Here is a 22,073-nt window from a genome sequence, read left to right as displayed (position 1 = left end):
AAGCTTAAAACTCTTTATATGAGGATTTTCTGAAAGGTCACTGGAGTGAATGAAGATGAAATTCATTTCCGGAACCTCAATTTACGCTCTATTGACTGATAAGGAAGACTAAATGTCCAGAAGTCCCCAGGACTGGTTTCAGGTCAAGGTTAGTTACTCACTGTGTGAATGCCTCCATGGTGCTCTCGATCCTCTCCCCAGATCCTATGAACAGAGTGAATATTAACATGATCAGAGCGTTCTGGACTGGAATGTCCCATTTCGGAGTAAGTCTCAATAGCAAGATTAATATCAACTCACGTAAGTTCCAAGAAAATTATTAGCCATATGTGACGCATACACTGAGTTTCAGGATCTGCATATAAAAGGTGATGAGCAAAAAAAAAAAAAAAAAAAAAAAATAAATTAAAAAAATAAATAAATAAATAAAATTTAATAAATTTAAAAATTTAAATAATAAATAAATAATTTTAAAAATAAAAGGTGGGCTGGGGGCTGTATCAGAATACTTTTGAAGCTGTATTGAGTGTGTTACCATAATAAATACCTGTAAAGGCTGTGAAGTTTTGTACTATCAGAAATTACCAACACTCTCTGGGCGGCAGAATGGGCTGGCTGGAAGAAACGCTTAAAGGTACCCAACGAAACAATCCGTTCTTTGTTTATTTTCGAAATTCCTCGATTATATGGTTCCTTGTAGTCTAATAAACATGTTGAATCACTCGAATGTCTTTCCTACCTTGTAATTTCTTCGCAAAATGATATTTAGCTAATGTTTTGAAAACAACAAAGATGTGTGAAACGTCACTATTATGTGCTCCGCGTATTGACGCGATGACGTAGTACGCGATTTTCGGGGACCACCTTCTCAAATTTGCTCTAGAGCGCATCAAAAAACTACATTGGGTACCTTTAATGGGCTATAAAACGGTCGCATTCTGAAACAGATGTAACCCATATGTTTCCGCTTGCCGAGGGGTGGATTTGAACCTGGGTCTCCTACGTGACAAACACCGTTTTTAACGGCGATGAAAAGCTAGCTCCTCATGGGCGCGAGTGGATTTATACTGGGGGAGTGAGTTTATCCAACAACTCTACCTACTCAGCACTCACCAGGACTACAGGACCACAACCTCCTCCAGCCGAGCCAAAAGATGCTCACTATCTCACTGTCATCTACTATGCAAACCACACAAGCAACAGCTTACCAGGTGAGGAAACTAGGCAGGTATCTAATTTCCTCCATCCTTACCTCCTCGGTGGGAGATGTGTGTGCAGGTGAAGGCTGCGCGTTTCTTCTTGTGCAGGATCTGAGGGTTCTTCAACAGGTAGAGCGATGTGAGGGTGTACCCCCCCAGAGCGGGGAGAAGGAAGTACAAGGAGCTACTCATAATCCACAGAAGGTTCCCCAAGTGTGTGTTGTATGTGGTTTCACGATGCAGAAGTCAGCCAGAAAGTTTTCAGGGCGTCACCAGCAGAAACTCTGTAGACAACATAATGGGTATGACGACAAAAAACAGCCAGAGATGGGAGAACCTTTTGTTCGGCGAGTTTTGAAATTCTTTGAATATTTTCCTTCGCACCTACACTGGGTTTCGTACGCCTTCGGAAGTCAGAGCAGACGAACGTTGAAGGAAGGTCGTTCCAAACGTCTACCTGGTCTGAACGTTCGTTCGATATATTTCCCCACGCGGTCCTTTCCCTCTCAATCCTTCACTTTGCTCTCTCTATCACACAGTTAATTGCTCACCTGCTAGTCGAAACTCAACAAATCAACCGTGTCAAGCAAAAAAAAAAAAAAACACAAAAAAACTTGACAAACTGGTAGAGTACGACCGAAGACCTCCCATTGCTACAAGACGCTGCAACATGAAGATGAGTGAATTATCATTCTAACCTCATTGCACCTGCTCTCTTCATCTCTTCGTCATTGTCCTAGCGCCGAGGGCCACTCGGGTGGAATGCAGCACTAGTCAAACAGTAAGAGTTGACCTCTTTCTCACCTCTCGCTCGCTCTCTGGCCCTTACCCGCCCTGTGGCGTAGTGCATTCCTCTCAGACCTTCCTCCTTTTGTGATCATATAGCACAGGATATTGCGTGTGGGTGTGTGTGATAAAGTTAGCGACATGTTCCAAAGTCCCGTATAGAAAACAATTGTACGACAGTATCACTAGAGGGCAAGCCGTGATGCACATGAGGTTCACGAGCTGTCAGGCCTCTGTGTATTTGACCAAGGATGGGTGTGCAGAAGTGTGCAAACATACAGTATCACACACCTGCTCACACACACACACACACACACACACACACACACACACACACACACACACACACACACAGAGTGTATTTAGTATTATACAAAGTATCTATGTCCTGAAGTCCGGACTCTCTCATTCACTCACCCTCTCACGCATTCGCACACACAGGTATGTCAAGTCAGCAGAATGCTGTAGCATTGTATTTAGTTTCAATAGAACTGCTGAAATTAGCAAAGAGAATGCAGAGGGCAGAAACAACCTCCCATATCCATATACAGTATTTTTGGTCTTTTTTTCCATTTACTACCCCAAATTTAATACCCCAAACCTCCACATTTCACTCCAATCTTTTTATCCCTTACCTTTGTCCAGAAACAGAAGTTGAACCAATTGCAGCAAAATAGCTAACGTTACAGGAATCATCAGTGTAACTGCTTTAGCCACTGACCGCTACCATTAATGTTATGGAAGCTGCTGCTAGTTGTTGTGAGCTCATGAGCTAACTGGCTATCCCACTCTTATTGTGCTGGATTAGCATTGGAAGCATTGGAACTGATGTGTCCAGGCGACAAAACCTATCTTAATTTGTCATTTCAATTCACAGCTATTTCAGTGGCATGACTAGCTTCCGTTCGACCAGTTCTGAACAGAAACAAGCCAGCCACGCACATAAGCCAGACTTGACCTGTCCTGGTTTTTTGAAGAATGAGAGATATCAATGAGACTGTGACACCTGCTTTTTCCCCGTGTTTGTGAAGATATGTTTGGTTGAATAGTTATTCATCGTAGCCTAGTTCATATTCAGTTGATATATTGCATATTTGGTGTGAGTGCGTAGGCTCAGAGCTGAATGAGAGAGATATATCGATGACACTTTGACACCTGCTTTTTTACCCATGTTTGTGAAGGAGAATAAACTCCATTGAGTCGTCTACCTCAGTCATTGTATGAAAATCAACACAACGCAGAGTGAGCAGAAAGTGATCTGCTACACTTACAAAAATGTTTTAAAATACTTTTAAACGACTACTTAGGCACATTTGTTTTGTTGTGGCCTAAAGACAACTATCAAGTTTCACATTCAATCACCATATTACTCTTTTAATATGATCTGGATACAAGGAAATATATAGATTTGTTGGATTTAGGCATCCTGAATAGTCACCAAGCCCCATAATACCAATGGACTATATAGATAGAGGTAGACAAACATACTCCTGGAGCTCGATCGCCTTGTTGAGAGGGGTCAGGGAAGAATTTTTACAGCTCACTTATCTGGCCCCCGGGTGATACTGTTTTTTTGCTTCCCTCTGGAATATGTAGAGAGTGGGTCGTATGCCCACCTCCCTTGTTCTCTGTAAAGCGCATTGTGTTGCCTCTGGGTATGAAATGCGCTCTACAAATAAAGCTTTGATTTATTGATTGATTGATTGATTGATATATACAACCCTCAGATTTCCGCTCTGTGGACATGCAAAACGGGTTCAATATCTGAACATAAAAAAAAAAAAATCATTCTGGCTCCTAATTGGATTTCTTTGGACGTCCGAAAAAGACAAAAAAAAGACGTCTTTTAGACGTGTCTTTGCTCAGTGGGTAGGAAGCCAAAATACATAACCAGAATTTGCCCACCCAGATGATGATACCTGTTGGTGAATTTGAGTCTTGGCTCATGTTCCTGCATTGAGTAAACCTCTCCCAGTTTAAAGTTAGGACAACATCAAGAAACACCCGTTTGAACAGTATCAGGAATTTTATTCAATATATGTATATAATTGTTTCTTTGTTATTTGTTTAATTCATAATACCCATATAATATACATAGACTATAACCCTTAATAACTTGTATTTCTTTAACAACCTACTCATTTCATCTCTTAAAATTATAATTCCTCCTAAGATCTAAGGGGGAAAATAAAGGTTCCAGAAAGAGTGAAGACACTGCCAATTATAACCACACCCATAAGAGAAATAAAAACATACTAATATAAAAAAAAAAGATACAACTTTAACTCCCTTTCATGTAAAAAAAAAAAGAAAAAAAGACTCGCCAATAGCAATAATAAGAACAGCTATTTAAAAAGGACATTTTGAATTCATTTAATTTATGTACTGAGTGTGTGTGACCATGTTCTGTTGTGACAGATCGTTTAATCTGTGTGTGTGTGTGTGTGTGTGTGTGTGTGTATAGAGGATAGCAAAATGGTCCCGTTGGTTCATTCACATGGCTCCCTAGTGAGTCTGGCACGATGTGCGGTCGAGTCGATGGTGGGTGGGGGTTAAGCAGCGTTTAGTCAGAGACAATAACAGATAGAATATACGACCATGCAGATAGAAAAAACGGATGGGGGGGGGGGGGGTGCTTGCCATGCGTTATTGGTACACAGTGAGACATAGAAAGAGATCTCTGTTTTTATATATACACACACACACACACACACACACACACATGGTGGAATTCTCCCATAAAAACCATCGATGTGTGAGACCACTGAGAATCAGCCAAGCAAGCAGAGTGGAAGGAGCAGAGGGAGATCCCACAACCTAAGTCATGGAATTAAGTTTTTTTTTTTGTAAAAGTCACGCCCAAAAAATCAGAAAAACCCAGGGGGGGGGGGTACATTTCGTAGGAGTGGCAAAGTGCAGGTGTGCTGATTGAGACACATGGCCGACACATGGTAACGCCCCCTCCTGTCACATGGCTATCAAGTGTTGAGGCTCCTCCCCTTCCCTCTGAGTTAATTCTAGCTCCTCCCCTTCCCTCTGAGTTAATTCTAGCTCCTCCCCTTCCCTCTGAGTTAATTCTATGCATGATCAGGTGAATAACTGTAGGGGGAGTTCAAGGTAGGTGGGAGGAGTCTTAAAAATCTACAGGTTATGAGTACACTGACCCAGCGAGGGGCGCCATCGTGGTTTATGAAGACTCGGCCAACGTATGACGGATACCCAGGGGGTTGATGGGACCGAGGGGGGGGGGGAAAGCCCTTTCTTAAACATGGCAGCTATTCGAGGAAGTGGGAATAAGGAAGTTGACCACATGCACTGACCAGGTCCGGTGGACCGTTCAAAGGTATAACTGATCCTGTGTCGGTATAGGCAACGTCTACCACCGACAAGGGCTATGGCTTTAGAGGGGTTTAACATAATGTCCACTCATCAAAGGGTTCGCATTTAGAGGACAAGGCCAATGATTGTTTTCAGACTTGCGAGTGACAATGGACTCGATGAACCACAGGTCTGTTAAGTACGTCCATGACTGGGACGGGGAGGAGAGACCAACCTGGTGGGACGAGGGTGAGACGGGGAAAAGAGTCGCTCAAGAGTAGCGCAGCATCGCAGACGCGTGCACACGCACGAAAGAAAAGGAAATCAACCCCACTTTTACCAGGAAACACAGAAAGAACAGGAAATCAACCCCACTTTTACCAGGAAACACAGAAAGAACAGGAAATCAACCCCACTTTTACCAGGAAACAAGAAAAGCCAAACCTACAGTAAGTAAATCAGACATATAGACTATTTTTCATCTGTCCCGCCCCATAAAATGACCAAATATGTACAAATCCACTCGCCTCTTGAGGACAGAAAAGCATAGATCTGAGGAGGGGTGAACAGGGGGGGGGTGCTGGGATGTGTAGTTTCCCTATGGTGAGGATAGGTTGGTAAACTACTATGTTGACTATGACATGATAAAGGACATACAAAGAGGGCGCCCTTTTCCCATAATACAGACTTCAAGGATGGTCACCATGACAATAATGGCTGTCATTTCGACCCTCTACACAGGGACTGACTCGGATCCAACAGATTCACAAGATAGACGAGACCAGAGAGAGAAAAAGCGTTGCTATGGACCCCATTTGAGTGCTGAGTAAAGAGGCAGATATGAGCTGTTCTCAGACCAGGTGTCGGTGTGGGGATGATTATTCTATGAGAGCCGAAACACAACGGGACTGGGTGACGCCTAATTCAGCTTACATGCCGTACGCAAGGTGAGCAATCGCTGATAAGACATATATAATAGAGCACTGACAAGATGATGGGTGAACCACGCCTGTGCGCTACACATTCATCTTCATCTGATTTAAGCGACATTGTAGACGATTGTAGCAGGCCAGCCCTTGAATGTTGAGATTAAGAAAAAAAGGTATTAGTTACGTCGTACGGTACAAAAACAACATGAGCCTCAGCCGGTAGCCCCTCCCCCTCCCCCTCCCTCTCCGCCACTTTGGTACATTTCTGGAATGCATGCATTCACATGATCATACATATTTCTCAAAGAAAATAAAATAAAAAGACAAACGGAAGAAATATATAAACCTACCAACATGCCAGCAAAAACATTGCATGTTTGTCTCAAAAAAAAAATAATTCAAAGTGTTCAAAAATGATTAGCAAATATAAACCCTGAAACGTACAAATACAACTCCGAACTGATCATAAACATTCAAATAACTGTATACAAACAAAAACCGCAACGAGCACACTTTAAACAAAACGAAGATCCACTTATATATTTTGTATATACAGGTGCGCGCGCAAACACACGCGCGCACGCACGACTAGTTGCCCGTCTTCCTCCGCCTAGCTCCTCCCCCTTTCTCCGCCATCAAGAACCCAGAGAGAGACAGTTATGGTGTTCCTCAATACAGTAGTTCATATATATATATATATACTGTGACTAGTGAGAAAGATGAGTTGAAGAGACAAGAGAAGAGAGACATACAGGGAAGGGAGGGAGGTGAAGAGTTGGTCAATGGAGGGACAGTGGGGTGGACTGGATTCGAAACAGTACGCACTCCCAGCAGAAAGGACAGAGATGGAGGGGTTGTCCCGAAGACGGTTAAATTACTGCAGTAGCATTTTAAGTGCGAGACCCCCCTAACCAGAAGAAGAAAATGGTCAACGTAGGTTTCTAGCGAAAGAAAATCAAATAAAGCAGTTAGATGTACATGTTTCTGGTTCTTTTTTTGTATGCTGTATATAGGATTTTTTTTTCATTATCTTGATGTTTCGTCGTCTTGTTCCGAGCCTCTGCGTGGCTCTGTCCGTTCTTCCTCAGAGCTAAAACACAAAGGGAAAAACATGGTGACGTTTTCAACAGACCTATAGTCATGTATTTGTTGTATTTGTGTGTGCACTTTTTTTTTTTCAATTGGCGCTTCTCCATTGACTAGCGTGGAACGGTACGGGACGGCAAGCAGCACAACAGACCTGTGAATTGAGTCAGGAGGGTGGGAGTAGAGTTCCAAAAGGGTGGAACATTTCAGGTTCATTTCAGACCTCCGCCCCCGCCCCCCCCGCACTTTCAAATCCACACCCACCAAAACGGAATGAGCAGCTAACAGTAGCCGAATTAAGAAACTTGCTGCTTGACCTTTCAACTTTATCTGACAACGGGTGAGTGAAAATGATTCACTCACCAACATAACAATATTCTAATGCGCATGACACGCTCCCCCCCCCCCCCCCTCAATAATAAGTAATTTCAGATAGAAAAAATGTCTGTTTCCAAAGCATTATTTGTACCTTTACCGAATAACATTCGTATTCAGGCACAATCTTAGTAATGGAGAAGTGCCAAATGTGTGTATGTGGTTAAATGGTCGGCTTGGATGCTAGAGTAAATGGTAAATGGTAAATGGACTGCACTTATATAGCGCTTTTCCACCTTAGTGGCACTCAAAGCGCTTTACAATGGCCTCTCATTCACCCATTCACACACACATTCACACACCAATGGCGCTAGCTGCCATGCAAGGTGCTAACCTGCTCATTGGGAGCAATTTGGGGTTAGGTGTCTTGCTCAAGGACACTTCGACATGTGGACAGTCGGAGCTGGGATTCGAACCACTGACCCTTCGATCACTGAACGACCCGCTCTACCAACTGAGCTACAGCCGCTCCCCAGTGGTCAACAGGGGTGTGTGTGTGTGTGTGAGTGTGTGTGTGTGTGTGTGTGTGTGTGTACCTTTCAGCCTCAAGATCCTTGGTAGGTAGCCTGGAAGCGCGCCGTCTCCTCATAGATCAGCTCCTTCAGCTTCTCCTTAGGAAGGTCATCCAGCTCCATTGTGAACGTGAACGGCTCCTCTGCTACCGGCTACACACACACACACACACGCACAACACACACACACAACACACACACACACAGTATTATAGAAAATTCACCCACCGCACACAACCTTCCTCCTACAAACCTACATGAATACATGTAGGTTTGTTGTGTGTGTGTGTGTGTGTGTGTGTGTGTGTCAGCTCCCTATCAAAGCTGACGCCTGCAGTGCGCCATAGGAGCGTCAAATGAGGCGAGTCAAATGAACAACACACACACACACACACACACACACACTCACACCCTCTCACACACACCCTCTCTCACACACCCTCTCTCACACACACCCTCTCTCACACACACCCTCTCTCACACACACCCTCTCTCACACACACCCTCTCTCACACACACCCTCTCTCACACACACCCTCTCTCACACACACCCTCTCTCACACACACCCTCTCTCTCACACACCCTCTCTCACACACCCTCTCTCACACACCCTCTCTCACACACCCTCTCTCACACACCCTCTCTCACACACCCTCTCTCACACACCCTCTCTCACACACCCTCTCTCACACACCCTCTCTCACACACACACACTTCCGTGCCCCCTGGGCTGTGGTATCACACCTCGTCAGTGGGGTCGTAGTACTGCTCCAGGTAAGGGTGGGCCAACGCCTCCTCCACGCTGATGCGCTTGATGGGGTTAAAAGTCAGCATGCGGCCCAGCAGGTCCAGAGCTGTGGGGAAAACAACGTGAACAGGCTTATTACTCTGAAGAGCTCCCAGACACTCAGACTTGAGCGGCCCCTGCTGGCGAGGCGAGGAAGTGCACGCTGTCATACTCATCTTACTTGCGCTTGTGTTTACAACGGCCCATCCTTTTGTAATTCCTGCTTGAAGTGTGTGTGTGTGTTATTGTATTTTATTGTATTATATTATATTGCACTGTACTTTAGATTGCTATTCTTGCACTTTGCCTTCAGCACTAGATTCTGCTCTTAGTCACTTGTTTTAGAGAGAAGATGCACTTGTGAGTTCTGGCAAGTAGCAGTACATTGGCTCTTCCTACGTTAAATGCAATTATTGTTAGTCGCTTTGGATAAAAGCGTCTGCTAAATGAATGTAATGTAATGTGTAAACATGTTATATAACCGTGCTGTGAGCCTTGGAATACCACTTGGAAGTGTGGTGTGTGTGTGTGTGTGGTGTGTGTGTGTGTGTGTGAGAGTGTGTGTGTGTGGTGTGTGTGTCGTGTGTGGTGTGTGTGTGTGTGTGTGTGGTGTGTGTGTGTGGTGTGTGTGTGTGTGTGTAAACATGTTATATAACTGTGCTGTGAGCCTTGGAATACCACTTGGAAGTGTGGTGTGTGTGTGTGTGCGTGTGTGTGTGTGTGTGTGTGTGGTGTGTGTGTGTGTGTGTGCGGTGTGTGTGTGTGTGTGTGTGTGGTGTGTGTGTGTGTGTGGTGCGGTGCGTGTGTGTGTGTGTGGTGTGGTGTGTGTGTGTGTGTGTGTGAGAGTGTGTGTGTGGTGTGTATGTGTGTGTGTGTGTGGGGGGGGGGGAAACCGTACCCTTGCTGTCGGCCTTGGGGAACAGCTTGTCCCAGGGGATCTTGGGCTTCTCAGGGAGGGACTGCAGGTAGTTCCTCGCCTTCATGTTGATGATGCAGTTCAGGTCCTCCTGGGTGGGAGAGCCCAAGATGCCTGTGGGGGGGGGACAGACATGACACTTTTCCAAATATACCTTTTCAGACTTTTCACTCGTTCATTGACACGGGAGGGGGTGTGACGACAACAGTGCTTTGTACTGTAGAGTGTGGTCTATTCTGTTTGGGGGAATAGAAAAAAAGATATGTGAAAAATCAGAAGCTGTATTTTGAATGGAATATCCCTTCAATGTTCAGTAAACCATTTCTAAATATGACCAAAACGGTGGTGGAGCAATTATCAGACTTTCTCAACAGTGCTAGTTCTGTCAACGTTTTGATCTGACAGAACAAAACTGACAGTTGCTTGGAATTGGACAAGTAGAATCTCTTGACTCAATCATCCGGCTTCAGCCGACCTGCGACGGCGTAATTCCCGCCGCTGTAATTCCCGTCTGCAACATTCTAAAACGGTTCCGTCGCGTTGCGAATCTTGTATGCGAACTGGGCTTTAGTGTGCTTACCTATGACAAAATTGTCATTTTAATTGAACTGGACTCATAACTTGGAGGTATGGCTAAGTTAATTTCTTCTAAATCAACTCAGTGCGGGATGTGTTGGGGAATAGGGACTGGGGTTGTTCTCTTACCCAGTATGTGGTTGAGCTGGTCCAGGTAGTGCTTCCCGGGGAAGATGGGTCTGTTGGACAGCATCTCAGCCAGGATGCAGCCCACTGACCAGATATCAATAGACTTGGAGTAGCCCTGAGATGAACGACAATGGGTTAATCGTTGGGTGCGCCTGCACACACACACACGCAGGCACGCACACACACACACACACACCTGCATGGGCGTAGCCCTGACAGATACAGACATGGCACACGCAAGGATGTAAAACTTTCTAAAGCCGAATGGTGCTTTGGGCAGAGATTTTGTACGAGGATACGTTTCACATCGTCGCTTTACAAGCGGGATCGTGGCACAGGCTCGGTGTTTGAGCTGTTGCCATGCCAACTGCGAGGTTAACGCAGTTCGAGGGCAAATTACATTTTTCAGTCTGTCTTTATAATTTAGTACAGACAATATGTTGTCACACACACACACACACGCACACACACGCACACACACGCACACACGCACGCACACACGCACGCACACACGCACGCACACACGCACACACACACACAATCAATGAAAGACCCGTGTAGCAATTCCTCTACAAAATCAGCCCACACAAATCAACCGACCCACACAGAAATCTCTCACACACACACACACACACACACACGCACACACGCACACACCTACCTTGGAGTTGAGCATGATCTCAGGAGCCCTGTACCAGCGAGTGGCCACGTACTCCGTCAGAAAGCCGGTGTGGTCGTGCTCAGGGTCGGCTATCCGCGCTAGCCCGAAGTCACAGATCTGACCGGGCGCAAAACATTCAGCCGTCAAAATAGCTCGGTGCACACCAGCCAGGTTAAAGACTTATACAACATCAATGAACGAGTGAGCCACAAGACAAAAGCAGTAAGGGTAGAAGTATTTTTGGAAGATGGCGGTTGACCTCTTCCCCCCTCATCCGCACCACCTTGAAGGTCTTGGTAGGGACAGAGGACATGTTAATCAGAAGTACGAGTCGTCCTCGTGGACCCCAAGCCTTTGCACATGTGTGCGCTATCCCCGACCAAGCACATATGACTCAGCTCATCCAGGTTGATATTAGCTGCCTGTATTCGTCGGGGGTAAAACAAGGAAACAGCTGGGTTTATCTCTCGGTAAACAGAAACGCATTCCTCGCTACTAGACCCGAGTGTGGCGGCGAGCCAACGCCGATCCGACGCTAAACGTGTGGGAGTGTACAAGTACGCACTCGTGAGAGGGGCGAGTCCGAAAGTTGTTGAATCCTTCTAGTCTCGTATCAAACTGCCTGCAGTAGCTTTGGGGCGGGGCTAGTCGGCACTATAAATGACAGGGCTTAAAGCCAATGGAAAGGACTGGAATAAACAAGTAGTTAAAAGCTAAATAACATGCCTCGATATGGCACTCCTTCCTGGGTCATCCTGTGTGATTACTGTTTTTTTGCTTCCCTCTGGAATATGTAGAGAGTGGGTCGTATGCCCACCTCCCTTGTTCTCTGTAAAGCGCATTGTGTTGCCTCTGGGTATGAAATGCGCTATACAAATAAAGCTTTGATTGATTGATTGATCCATTTAATCATCTCCCTCTTCTGTTACTAATGTCTGAATAGAAGCCGAGCCAATGACAGCAGCTCTCTCTCTCGTCTCCGATAGGGCGGCTGTGGCTCAGGAGGTAGAGCGGGTCGTCCAATGATCGTAGGGTCGGCGGTTCTAATCCCGCCTCCTCGCGTCGACGTGTCCTTAAGCAAGAACATTTACCCCCAAATTCCTCCCAATGAGCACGCACCTTGCACGCCAGCTGCCGCCACTGGTGTGTGAACGGGTGAACGAAAGGGCCATTATCCAGCACTTTTATCCAAAGTGCTTTACAAGTGTAGTCCATTTACCATTTTAAAAAACCTCAGAGAGAGAAAGCAGTCGAGAGCATCGGCCACTAAAAAGTACACAAAAAAAAAAGTGTGTGTGAGTGTCGTGCGCTAGCGGCGCGCGGCGGCGGCTGACCTTGAGGTCACAGGTGGTGTTGATGAGCAGGTTGGAGGGCTTCAGGTCCCGGTGGAGCACGTTGGCCGAGTGGATGTACTTCAGGCCTCGCAGGATCTGGTACAGGAAGTAGCAGATGTGGTCGTTGCTCAGCTTCTGCGTCTTCAGGAGCTTGTACAGGTCCGTCTCCATCAGAGTCTGCACGATGTAGCTTGGGACGCCGGTCAAGGAGATGAAATACAATGAAATGGACGCAGAGCACATCCGCCACGCCGGTGCAGGACAAAATGACGTCTGGTAAAGTAAGGTTGAGGTACACACAAAGCTATTCCAAAGGACTATTTATTAGGTAAAAGGTGACAACGTTGGGAGACCTGACGAAGACCCACACGGGTCGAAACGTCGTCACCTTTTACCTCATAAATAGTCCTGTGGAGCAGCTGTGTGCAGACCTCAACCTTACTTTACCAGATGCCAGTCAAGGCGAACGAGAGCGAGAGGAAATCCACTCCACTAAGGTGCAATCTAGTCATGTCAGATCAATGATTTCAGGAAATGAGGAAGGATGCATTTTTGCATTTTCAAACAAGCCTTCACTCATCCATCTGACGGAGTTGGATCGGTTCCTTTGAACAATGATGTAGTCTTCCGCTAGCCCGAGTGGAATTTTTCCACCAATCAAAACATTCAGATGGGCTCAAGTGTCTGGGAGGGAAGGTTCGGTTTTATTCTGGGCGGGGCCACTAGACTGCATTCAGCCAGGTGTGTCATAAGCACTGTATTTCATAAAGAGCACTGTAGTTTATAAAGAGCGATCTCCATATGATATCACCTGTTCTTCAACAAGAAACTACCCAAGGTCTGTTACTGTATGTATATGATGAGTCATGTTCTCTGCACGACCTCTAACCTTCCACTGAGCTCGCTGTGTAAGTACTGGCATGAGATCAGATGAGGAGACACACACACACACACACACACACACACACACACACACAAACAACACACACACCACACACACCACACACACCACACACACCACACACACCACACACACACACACACACACACACACACACACACACCTGTGTACCAACCCCTCTACAAAATCAGCCCACACAAATCAACCGACCCACACAGAAATCTCTCTCACACAAACACACATTCACGCGGATGCACACACACACACGCACACGCGCGCACGCACGCACACACACATCCGCCAGGGTCCCGCTCAGAGAAAAGGATACACATCCCTCATGCACTCGAGGCGACGGGCCCGTAAGATGTCGTTGATGCCGATGATGTTCTCATGGTGGAACCGCAGGAGGATCTTGATCTCCCTCAGGGTGCGCTGGCAGTACGTCTGGTGCTCGAACGGGCTGATCTTCTTGATGGCCACGCGCTGGCCCGTCACGTTATCGAGAGCCGAGCTGGGGTGCGGTGAAGACAGGGGGGCTCGGGTTACATACGCACTGCACATCTATGTACATTCTTCACAGACATGCAGCAAAGTGACAAGACCAGCATGGACCATTTCTAGAACGTGGCTCATCTTCATCTCGTATATTTTTAAGGCTCGGCAAATTTGACATGATTGTTGGAAATGAGAGGTCAAGCAAATAGACGTTCGATAAATCTAAGAGCGATCAAATTAATTATTAGTTTTACCATAAGAAGGAATAGAGGGGGTAGTTCAGAGTGAGAGGTGTGTTGATAAGAACTACCAGTGCCAATTGAATGGTGTCCAAGACTGTGTACAAATGTACAGTAGCAATCTGCCCTACTTGGATTTATTCTAACAAAATAGATATCTGATTTATCTTCTGTTGACGCAGGTACGCTATGCAAATGTTTAAATTATGTATTACACAACCAGGATACATTCAGATTAACATGACCACAGACAACACGTACGAGCCGGTGTCCTTATCGTGGTTTAGATGGTGCATTCTTGATAAAGCGCATAAACCCACAAGATATCTGAAATGTAGACTCGTATGAACGAACCCTCATGACCGATCTGAAATGCAACCCGCTTAAGTGTCTACGTTTGGTGAAAATATTAAGGCCTCAAAAAAGATTGGCCGTGTCCGAAATGCATACTACCTGCTACTTGCTATATAGTAGGCACTATATAGTAGGCATACTACATACTATATACTACCTACTATATAGTAGGCGAAATACAGTATGCACAGTTTTGATGTAGCATGCTGCATCTCGCCTACTAGATAGCAAGTAGTATGCATTTCGGACACTTAACTCAAGTATTCTCATAGTTTTCTTCTTAGCACTAAGTAGTGGTTTTCGGTTTAACTTCCCTGTTTATAGCAAAACTATGATTGAATGTTATACTTGTTGTTTGGATAGTAAACTACTAAATATCAATAATGTAGATAGCTAACCAGGTATTAGACCAATCCCATTTTTTAAGTTTCATTTAGCATAACTAAGCTTGCTCAATCACTCATTTTCATTTCCTGTATCGTTAGCTCCACACAGCCACGCCTTTTACGTTCAGTGCTAAAGCTCATCCGTAGTGGGTTGTAGTTAATTCAGTGCTAATGCTAGCTATGCTAACTACCAGCCAGATGCTATTAGCATTAATGCTAACCGATTTACACTGAGATTATGGATAAAAAAGCCTCTGACATGACAATCTGTTGCTAACAGGGAGGTTTAGGAAGGGCTAAGTTAGCATGCTAATGCTAGTTAGCATGCTAACGCTAGTTAGCATGCTAACGCTAGCTACCTGCTAACGCTAGCTACGTGCTAACGCTAGCTACCTGCTAACGCTAGCTACCTGATACGCACACCAAGTAAATATATAATAATAAATTACATCTCAGTTAGTATAGCTAGGAGGATAATGTCATGAGTTGTTTGTCACTGTAGATGCCCAACTGAGGCTGAGCCGAGGGAGGATTTAACTAGCTAGCATGCTAACGTTTGCTACAAGCTAGCATGCTAAACACTCATCTCGGCTTAGCACTCGCTAGCACTAGCTAGCAAGCTAAGGTGCGCTTGTTTCGTTGTTGTCTTCAGACACATCCACCGCGTCTAATCTCTCTCTCTTACCAAACCATCCCGTAGGCCCCCTCCCCGATGTAGGAGAGGTTGGTGTAGCGGGGGCCGACGTCAAAGATCTGCCCTTTCACGGACTCCGACCCGGTCTTAGACCCCGCGGCTCCGGTGGCTCCTTCTGTGCCGGCGGCCCCGGCGGCACCACCACTCGAGCCCGTGGCTCCACCCGCCGCCGCGGCGCTGCTCGAATCCGCCATGATTCAGTCTGGAAATGCACTATTCTCGGTTGATATTATAAGGTGAAGACCTAGTGCAGCTCTCTGGGTGTTTTTAGTATTTCGAGAAGGTTGTGGAAGTTTCCTAGGATGGACCGATTCGCAGATGGATGCAGACGAGTCGACCGGGGCCCTCTTCTCTACCGTGGAAATGGTTTCCGTGCGAGCGCGCGGGTCTGTCTCCACCAGGGGCGGAGATGCGCGTGCCACACGTCGGTACCGTGAATGCGCGTGCCAAACTCCGGTACCGTGAACTGTGCGTGCCCGTTAAGTGCATGTGTGTGTGAAGATGCATTCATATGCGTTTTGTGTGTATATGTGTATCTAAATGCATGTTCTGGAGGCAGACGGTGAAATAGTTTTTGCTATTTAGGCAGGTGAAATCACAAAATAGAATGTGAAGTCATATATTAAAGGATATCAATAATATCGTATCGATATTACAATAGAATGTTAACTGTATGTTTTTTTTGTGCATAATCCACGTGTGATGTGCTGCTGTCATTTAAAAAGTCTAACAAACAAGCAATATTGCAACTTTTTGAATGGCCTCCAGATCACTCAATGTATTATCTCCACATCTGGTTCCTTATTTAGGGGGGGAGCGTGTCTGTGTTCCCACGGCCCAATGGTCCCACAGCTCAATGGTCCCACAGCTCAATGGTCCCACAGCTCTAATGGTCCCACAGCTCAATGGTCCCACAGCCCAATGGTCCCACAGCTCAATGGTCCCACAGCTCTAATGGTCCCACAGCTCAATGGTCCCACAGCTCTAATGGTCCCACAGCTCAATGGTCCCACAGCTCAATGGTCCCACAGCCCAATGGCTCAATGGCCCAATATTCTTCTTCTTCGTAGGTCTGACTTCCCATGCATGAAAAATCACCAAACTTTGCACATAGCACTGGACGACTTATGCCAGAAGACGCTACAGCAACCGTCTGAAGTTTAAAACGTAAAAGAATCATAACAAATCAGGTGTATATGCTATCACTTTGCAACCACCACCAACATGTAGGCCCAAGTGAGCAGAAACTTCCATATGCTTTGAGCTGGCAGGAATTATGAAGTCCATCACTCAGGTTTTACAGTTTGAAAAAAACAATCAAAACCTACTCCTCCCACATTTTTTGGGTCAATTGACACCTCAATTGCTACGCTACATCTTCAGACGGTCCTAAAACATGTTTATTTGGTGAGACCACAGCGCACCAATATGTTTTACAGTATTGTAACATTACTGTATGCAGCAGCAGCGGCAGTTCAATTAATATGGCAATTTGGGATTGGACATGATGCTAGTTTGTCCAATATTATGGGATCACAATTGTCACAGAAGGATAGACCCCATTTTGATTTTCACTCCATTCCAGTAGATGGCGGTAATGCACACGAAAAGTTGTTAAACCATTAAACAACAGAAGAAGAAACCAAGACTAATGATAAAAGGAACGGACAGATAACCTAAAACATGCCCTTTTAGAAGTGTTATTTCCATTATTGGATTAGACACAAATAACAGAATAACGCTAGATTTACAGTTTATTCGTTTTGAAATTACAGTGAAATAAATTATATATATATATCACGTGCGTTGTGACAAGTAGGCTACGTCACTGAAATGACTTCCTGATTACTTGGGCAGGGTGCCTATGTTTATATTATTATATAATAATATTATTATACCTCCATGGTGCCTACACCGTGCAGACATAATCCAACTGTGTTGATCAGGAATGATACGAGTTGGACGAAATTGGGTTGGGTCTATTCGTTCGGCGTTTATTCTTATAGGACTTCCATTCACTGTTTGCTCTCCAGGGATCAGGTGGGTCTATTCACTTTTAAACTCTTAATTATAGGCTAATAGTAATCCGACAATAGGCTGATTATATATACTGTATATTTAATATATATATGTAATATGATTATCATAATGATGAAGCCATAGGCTACATAATGCTTCTCTCACACTCTGTTCTCTCTCTCTCTCTCTCTCTCTCTCTCTCTCTCTCTCTCTCTCTCTCTCTCTCTCTCTCTCTCTCTCTTTCTTACTGTATGTCCAGGTCTCCTGTATGCTCCCCTGTCCAATTCAGTACCAGTAGAACTTTCTCAATCAGCACCTATAGTCTCTGTGTGTCCGGCACCACCACCTCCATCATGCATTCAGTAGCACTTCATATCAAGTCCAGATGCCCACAGTACCCAGGCTCAGAGATCCAGCGCTGCCCCATACCGGATGTCGAGGTGGATTGGAAGAGAGATTGGTCCCAGTACGCCCCAGTGAGCTACACTGCCCCTTCTGTAGCCAAACAGCCTCCATGGGCAGATCCTGAGATTGGGTGAGAGGCAGAAAGGGGGCAAATCCTAAAATCTGTGTCCTGGTAGGATTTTTCGAAATGATAGTCCTCTGACTGTGGACATGGGGGCGTTGTTGAAAATCTCCTCTCTCTGGGATGTTTTGGTGTTGAAGGAATCGTTGAGGGAGATGACGAATGACAATAGAGACATATGTGAGCATTGAGCGTCCATTAATCTTGGGTAAATGATGCTTGAATACCCAAAGTGTTACTCTAATGCTGGCTGAATTGAATAATGCATCTGCTGACATCTGTAGATACTGTATGAAGGTTGTCATTCACTTATTCAATATTTTGTTCTTCCAGGTCATTCTCCCCACAGTTTAATACTCTGGATGGGTCTGTTGATAGGAGAAGTCATGAGGGAGACTTCAAAGTTGAGAACGGGAAGCCACTGTGAGCATTAATCCATTATCTAATATACGGTACAGTATGTGTACCTACCTATCATTTTCAGAACGAATTTGGTCTGGAGTGACTCATTTAAATGATCAACTTTATGAAATGAAAGGATGTTTGCTCTTTCCCACGCCTAGAAATCCGCGTGGCCGCACTGGTTTGACAGGAAGAGGTTTGCTGGGACGATGGGGACCCAATCATGCTGCAGATCCCATCGTCACTAAGTATAAATGTCCTTTATCTCCTAATTTCAATCCCCCTTTACACTTTTTTTTTTGCTTGTAAATGAATGTTGTTCTCTCTCTTTACAAGAAATAGTATGTTTTCTGTAACATCTTGAGTTTTATACATATTATGAATAGTGCATTATTAGGTAGTTCATCAAAACCCTCGATGATTCATATTGATTAGGCTGTGATCAGAAATATGCATCAGAAATTCAGAAATGTAGGCAACCTCAAATGCAGTCATATGGCCCATTGGGGGCAGCTGTAGCTCAGTTGGTAAAGCGGGTCGTTCAGTGATCGAAGGGTCAGCGGTTCGAATCCCAGCTCCGACTGTCTACATGTCGAAGTGTCCTTGAGCAAGACACCTAACCCCAAATTGCTCCCAATGAGCAGGTTAGCACCTTGCATGACAGCTGCCGCCATTGGTGTGTGAGTGTGTGTGTGAATGGATGAATGAGAGGCCGTTGTAAAGCGCTTTGAGTGCCGCTAAGGTGGAAAAGCGCTATATAAGTGCAGTCCATTTACCATTTACCATTGGTCCAGCGGACTGACCTGATGGTGTCCTGTGTTGGTGTCCTGTCCTGTAGATGGAAGACGAATCTGGCTGGACAGCAGGTGTCTCATCCCGTGTCCAAACTGCCCGTACTGCAGTTCGTGTCCATCAAGCGGAAAGACTGTGGAGAGTGGGCCATTCCTGGGGTCAGTGCTACCCTCCGTCGTGTGTGTGTGTGTGTGTGTGTGTGTGTGTGTGTGTGTGTGTGTGTGTGTGTGTGTGTGTGTGTATCTAACAGTGTCACTGCGTTTTGTGTGTATATGCGTATCTAACGGTGTGTGTGAAACTTTATTAGTATAGCACTTTTCACAGCACAGAGTCACAAAGTGCTTCACAGGTAAAATAGATCAAGATGACACAAAATACACAGCCAACATGGAATAAAATACAAATGATACAACGGTTAGTTCTGGTTCTTGATTCCGATTGCCTGGAAGCCGTGTTAAAATACTTTGTAATAATAGCACAGGTGGGCAGTACACAGAGAAGTGCATTTAAAGGTACCCAATGTAGTTTTTTGACCACTAGTATGCGCTCTAGAGCAAATTTGAGAAGGTGGTCCCCGAAAATCGCGTACTATGTCATTGCGTCAATACGCGGAGCACATAATAGTGATGTTTCACACATCTTTGTTGTTTTCAAAACATTAGCTAAATATCATTTTGCGAAGAAATTACAAGGTAGGAAAGACATTCAAGTGATTCAACATGTTTATTAGACGACAAGGAACCATATAATCAAGGAATTTCGAAAATAAACAAAGAACGGATTGTTTTGATTCACGTTTCGTTGGGTACCTTTAACCGATTAAACTTGGTTCCGTTTAGGGAATGGTGGACCCTGGGGAACTGGTGTCTCTTACTCTCCAGCGGGAGTTCTCAGAAGAGGCCCTCAACTCCCTGGATGCCTCGCCGGAGGAGAGAGAGAGGATCCACCAACGCATCGGCCAGCTCTTCAACTCGCCCAGCCTCCAGGTGTGCAGGAGAGAGACTCGCCCGGTGTTATTTCATACCATAATGTACCTAGCATGTACACATTAACCACTCTCTCTTTAACTTTCTCGCTGTTTATCATTCTTTACAATCCAGCTATCTGTTTTACTAGATCTTTACTTAGAAATGACATGGGGAGCAGCGCCCTGGTAGCTCACCGGGTAAGGCGCGACCCATATGAAGGCTAGTCCTTCACGTGGCGGACCCGGGTTCGATTCCCGGCTCGGGTCCTGTGCTGCATGTCCTCCCCTCTCTCTCTCTCCCACATTTCCTGTCTCTCTCAACTGTCCTATAACATTAAAGCTGAAAAGCCATAAAAAAATCTTAATTATTATTTTTTTTTTTTAAATGACGGGGAAAAATTACACATTATACATGATATGAAACCTTTTGTTCCAGTCTTTGAAGTTTGTATCAAAAAATAAGCGCCTATTGTTGCTTTATTCTCACGAACACAAAAGTAACAACTAAAGTTAGGCTGTAAAACAAACAGCTGCTGCTCTTTCCTCAGGTCTACAAGGGCTACGTCGACGACCCCAGAAATACTGACAACGCTTGGATGGAGACTGTTGCCGTCAACTTTCATGATGAAACAGGTAGATATGTAAATCATATTTTCTTACATTCTACTTTAATGCAGATTGTAATCCACCCACAGTCAACACAGCAATCACATTCAACAGTATGACATCTACAGTTCAGTACATAGTAAAGCTTCCAGCCCTGGCGTGGGTGTACTGTGTGTGATGTGTATTAACCTCATGTCAAGCATATAACTCCATACTTATTAAATAACATTATTCATAAGCATTTGAGTGCAGCGTCTTCTACCTACTCAGGAAATCCACCCAGAGTACATCAGGGGACACACAATTCCATCCACTGTTGTCATTTTCATGACATGGACTTTAGATGTCGGTTGTAAAACCCTTTGAACATATGTGACATATGAACTATGTGACAGTGTCAACACATTTTGCCGTAATGCAAAGACTATCGAGTAAAAAAAATTCCATTCCGTTCCACATTTGAATAAACACATTGCAGTGCTTGTAAAATTAATACATTTCCCTCTCGTTACCTAGGTAACAGTGTGAGCGAGCTCCCATTGCAAGCAGGTGATGACGCAGGGCAAGTTCAATGGATCGACATCGACTCAAACCTTTCCCTCTATGCAAGCCACTCCCATTTCCTTGAGGTGGTTGCCAAGGAGAGACACGCCCACTGGTAACCAGGGAAACGCTGAGCAATATACATCCGAGGCTCAGTTAAAGGACTATGCTCGTTTTTGACAACCTGGACCTTATTTACGACATATTATAAGAAGTTTGACTCACCCAGATCACTTTTGTGTTGTTCGGAGGCCTGTAGAAGAAATTTAAAATCCAGCGCGAGCCAGTATATCCATGTAATGGCGGCGCACGGGGCAAAGGGAATGCAGCTTCTAAAAATCCATTTTCGGCCGCTAAACGGTTGTTTTCATCAATCACATTGCATGAATCGACAGTTGATATTCCTCTACGCGAGCCATTCTTTCGGTTTTCAAATACGTGGTCTGTAGCCACTGTAATATGATCTTTACACTGGCTATGCTCCCTCACATTCTCTGCGCTACGATCGGATTGTTGCTGACGAATGACGACGACAATATT

The 22,073-nt window shown here is 45.0% G+C and overlaps 3 protein-coding genes across 3 annotated transcripts in view; 1 reads left to right on the top strand and 2 right to left on the bottom strand.

Annotated features, from left to right (window-relative positions):
- gdpd3a (glycerophosphodiester phosphodiesterase domain containing 3a) overlaps positions 1-1,391 on the bottom strand; it is a gene marked incomplete at both ends in the record, with an annotated part of 5,946 nt that extends 4,555 nt beyond the window's left edge. Inside the window, 2 exons of the mRNA XM_084460995.1 lie at positions 162-204; positions 1,253-1,391. Coding sequence (XP_084317121.1) covers positions 162-204; positions 1,253-1,391 — 182 coding nt within the window. The remainder of the gene's footprint in view (positions 1-161; positions 205-1,252) is intronic.
- A 5,228-nt stretch (positions 1,392-6,619) lies between these two features.
- Positions 6,620-16,010, bottom strand: LOC311327942 (mitogen-activated protein kinase 1-like). The gene is made up of 9 exons (XM_084461052.1): positions 15,670-16,010; positions 13,839-14,021; positions 12,610-12,799; positions 11,276-11,392; positions 10,615-10,729; positions 9,892-10,023; positions 8,951-9,060; positions 8,230-8,358; positions 6,620-7,322 (listed from the first exon to the last, which is right to left on the bottom strand). Exons 1-8 carry the CDS (start codon positions 15,870-15,872, stop codon positions 8,239-8,241), a joined length of 1,170 nt encoding a protein of 389 aa, XP_084317178.1. The 5' UTR covers positions 15,873-16,010; the 3' UTR covers positions 6,620-7,322; positions 8,230-8,238.
- Positions 16,011-17,582: 1,572 nt separating this feature from the next.
- On the top strand, positions 17,583-22,073 carry LOC311327947 (ADP-ribose pyrophosphatase, mitochondrial-like). Its single transcript, XM_084461057.1, has 8 exons — positions 17,583-17,718; positions 17,957-18,232; positions 18,557-18,646; positions 18,787-18,873; positions 19,464-19,575; positions 20,257-20,403; positions 20,933-21,017; positions 21,507-22,073. The coding sequence occupies exons 1-8, from the start codon at positions 17,627-17,629 to the stop codon at positions 21,650-21,652; spliced, it is 1,035 nt and encodes a 344-aa protein (XP_084317183.1). The 5' UTR covers positions 17,583-17,626; the 3' UTR covers positions 21,653-22,073.

The sequence above is a fragment of the Borostomias antarcticus genome (genome assembly GCF_949987555.1).
Source record: "Borostomias antarcticus genome assembly, chromosome: 35".
Classification (NCBI taxonomy): Eukaryota; Metazoa; Chordata; class Actinopteri; order Stomiiformes; family Stomiidae; genus Borostomias; species Borostomias antarcticus.
Note: the sequence above shows the minus strand (reverse complement) of the source record. Positions and strands in the feature narration are given on the sequence as shown.

Coding starts and splice junctions, on each gene's coding strand:
- LOC311327942 (XM_084461052.1), bottom strand. CDS start 15,872: ATGGCGGATTCGAGCAGCGCCGCGGCGGCGGGTGGAGCCACGGGCTCG. Junction 9,061..9,891: donor CCCCAAGGCCGACAGCAAGG/GTACGGTTTCCC, acceptor TTTTCCCCACAG/CTCTGGACCTGCTGGGCCGC. Junction 8,359..8,950: donor ACTACGACCCCACTGACGAG/GTGTGATACCAC, acceptor GTGTGTGTGTAG/CCGGTAGCAGAGGAGCCGTT.
- LOC311327947 (XM_084461057.1), top strand. CDS start 17,627: ATGATACGAGTTGGACGAAATTGGGTTGGGTCTATTCGTTCGGCGTTT. Junction 18,647..18,786: donor GTTGAGAACGGGAAGCCACT/GTGAGCATTAAT, acceptor TCCCACGCCTAG/AAATCCGCGTGGCCGCACTG. Junction 18,874..19,463: donor GCAGATCCCATCGTCACTAA/GTATAAATGTCC, acceptor CCTGTCCTGTAG/ATGGAAGACGAATCTGGCTG.